The sequence below is a fragment of the Lipotes vexillifer genome, unplaced genomic scaffold, assembly GCF_000442215.2.
Source record: "Lipotes vexillifer unplaced genomic scaffold, Lipotes_vexillifer_v1.1 scaffold1339, whole genome shotgun sequence".
In the NCBI taxonomy this organism is placed as follows: domain Eukaryota; kingdom Metazoa; phylum Chordata; class Mammalia; order Artiodactyla; family Lipotidae; genus Lipotes; species Lipotes vexillifer.
Genome location: NW_006771642.1, coordinates 34854 through 37538, shown reverse-complemented (window position 1 = coordinate 37538; position 2685 = coordinate 34854). Strand labels below are relative to the sequence as shown.

Sequence of the window (2685 nt, the reverse complement as noted above, 5' to 3'; positions counted from 1 at the left end):
GCCGCCGCGATGCACGAACCGGGCGTCAGGATGAACGGCTCCTCGCCGGGTGAGCTGTGCTGGCTCTTCTGCTGCCCGCCCTGCCCGAGCCGCATCGCCGCCAAGCTGGCCTTCCTGCCGCCCGAGCCCACCTACACGGTGCTGGCGCCCGAGCAGCGCGGCCCCGGCGCCCCCGCCCCGGCCTCGGCCGCCGCCACCGCCGCGGCCCAGCCGGCGCCGCAGCAGCCCGAGGAGGGCGCGGGCTCGGGGCCCGGCGCGTGCAGCCTGCACCTGAGCGAGCGCGCCGACTGGCAGTACTCGCAGCGCGAGCTGGACGCCGTCGAGGTCTTCTTCTCGCGCACGGCCCGGGACAACCGGCTCGGCTGCATGTTCGTGCGCTGCGCGCCCTCCAGCCGCTACACGCTGCTCTTCTCGCACGGCAACGCCGTGGACCTCGGTCAGATGTGCAGCTTCTACATCGGCCTCGGCTCGCGCATCAACTGCAACATCTTCTCCTACGACTACTCGGGCTACGGCGTCAGCTCGGGCAAGCCCTCTGAGAAGAACCTTTACAACGACATCGACGCCGTGTGGCAGGCACCGTGCATCGGAAGTGAGAAGAACTACAATGCTGCAACCTGTGGAACAAAAACCACATTGACAGAAAGATAGACAAGATGAAAAGGCAGAGGACTATGTACCAGATGAAGGAACAAGACCCCGCGGCCGCCGTGGATTCTCTTTTCTTCTCGCTCCCTGGCTTTCTCTCACCCCCTCCAAAAACTCCGCCAGCCCTCGGGTTCCTGGAGAGTTCGGATTCGGACGATTTTGCCTGCTTTGGCGCGCCCGGGTGCCCCCGATCCACCGGCTGGGTCTTTTGTGGTTCTGGTTACCGCAAGTGGCACCGTTGGGGTGCTTAAATACCGGGCAGCAACAGCTTGGTTCGCTTTTAGTTTGTGTGAGCTGGCAGCCAGGGGCTGGAGGTCTTCAGGCTGAAGTGACCTTGGGCAAGGCGCGCGAGTCTCATACCTCTGTTTCCTTCCTTGTAAAATCAGGGGGCGAGACGGGAAGACTTCCAAAAGACGTTCCGGTTGTAAAGTGCTCGTCGGGGCCGTGTCTGGGCATCCGTGGAGTCAGCCGGAGGGTCGGGTGGTGTGAAGTTTGTCTCCTGGTGGGGCTGAGTAGCTGGCACTGCGGGCAGGGAGTTAGCTTGTGCCTGTGGGCCTGGCATCTTCCTCAGAGCCTCAGTAAAAACCCAGGATGAGTTGGAATCTTAGGTTACAGGGTTTGGGGAATCTCTTGACCTTGAGTTAGCATTCACAGGAGAACTACAAAGTATTTTATCGAGGGAGGGCCTTTTTTGTGCAAGGCAGAAATTGGGGGCGTGGTTTCGGGGCTAGACCTCGTAAGACCAGCAAACAAAACTTGAGTGTTAGTCCGAGTGAGGCAGAAGTCTGGTAAGTGGGCAAGTCGTGTCACCTGTTTGTGCTCCGGTTTGGGTATCTATGATTTTGCCCCAGCCACCTGGTAGCAGGGATGGTGAAAATACCTGAGATCATGTCTCCTGTGACATCCGATTGCTTCAGATGAAAGAGTCCCCAGAATAAGTTTAATTGGCACTGTTATGGCTATTGACACGTATAGTCTTTATCTACAATAAAGACTTTGCTCGGCTCATACAGACTGCCAACATTAGTGATTTTTGTCTCCATTCCTGTTCATACATATGCTCATAAGTTACCCTGTGCCTTTCTGGGAAAATGACTTGTTCAACAGGGAAGTACTTAGGATTCACTGTGTTGCTTATTCACGTTCTCCTGAAGTCCTGAAGGAGTTCATTTGGATGATAGCTTTTTGAAAGTGGTTTAGGCTGAGATGGTACCATAGGCAGAGACACTGAGTCAGAATCTACAAGTTAAAAAGCCACCTGTTCCAGTAAAGGGTATGTGTGTCACACACAATCAGTAGATTGCTAGAATTTGCTGTTGGTAAAGGTATTAAAAATAAGGGTTGGCATTAGATCTTTTAAAAGTGAAACATTAAAATCCTACCTTGAGTAGATTTTATGATAAAATTTCTGCAGAACACTGTTCCTGTACGTGCCTGTCTGGATTAGAATGAAATCCTTTCAGATATGCGTGTCTGGATTAGAATGAAATCCTTTCAGATGTAAGGCTAACCCTTTGCCCTGAATATGCAGGTGTGTCTGTGTTACAACATATGTGAGGCATAGTTATTTCCTGGAGACTTGTCATATTTAATTTAATTAAGGGCATTGTTTTAGGTAAGGTTAAATTTTGAATTATGTGCTGGTATAGCTTAACTTTGCCCAGGATTTATTTACCTTTATACAAGAACTCATGTCTAGATTGAGTTACTCACCTGTAAAATAGGTTAGAACTTAAAGGCTAAGTGAGAACCTTAGGATTTGAAGAAACCTTTCACATCTTCTTGTCCTGTGCTTTTCAAACTTTTTTGGATTGTGACCCCACAATAAGAAACACATTTTACATCTAGATCAAGCGCACACATACACATCTGTGTCTAAATATCAGAAGCAAATGTCTCACAAAACAATATTTTTGCCTGTGGGCAATACACATGCAGACTATGTTTGTTTTTTTTTTTAAGTAAATATATTTATTTATTTTTTGACTGTGTTGGGTCTTTGTTGCTGCGCGCGAGGTTTCTCTAGTTGCGGCGTGC

The 2685-nt window shown here is 50.7% G+C and overlaps 1 protein-coding gene across 1 annotated transcript; it reads left to right on the top strand.

Annotated features, from left to right (window-relative positions):
* Nucleotides 1–9: 9 nt before the first annotated feature.
* On the top strand, nucleotides 10–592 carry ABHD17C (abhydrolase domain containing 17C, depalmitoylase; the record flags this gene model as incomplete). Its single annotated transcript, XM_007447073.1, has 1 exon — nucleotides 10–592. A coding segment is annotated over exon 1 (583 nt), but the record flags the coding sequence as incomplete, so codon positions are not given.
* Between the last annotated feature and the right edge of the window lie 2093 nt (nucleotides 593–2685).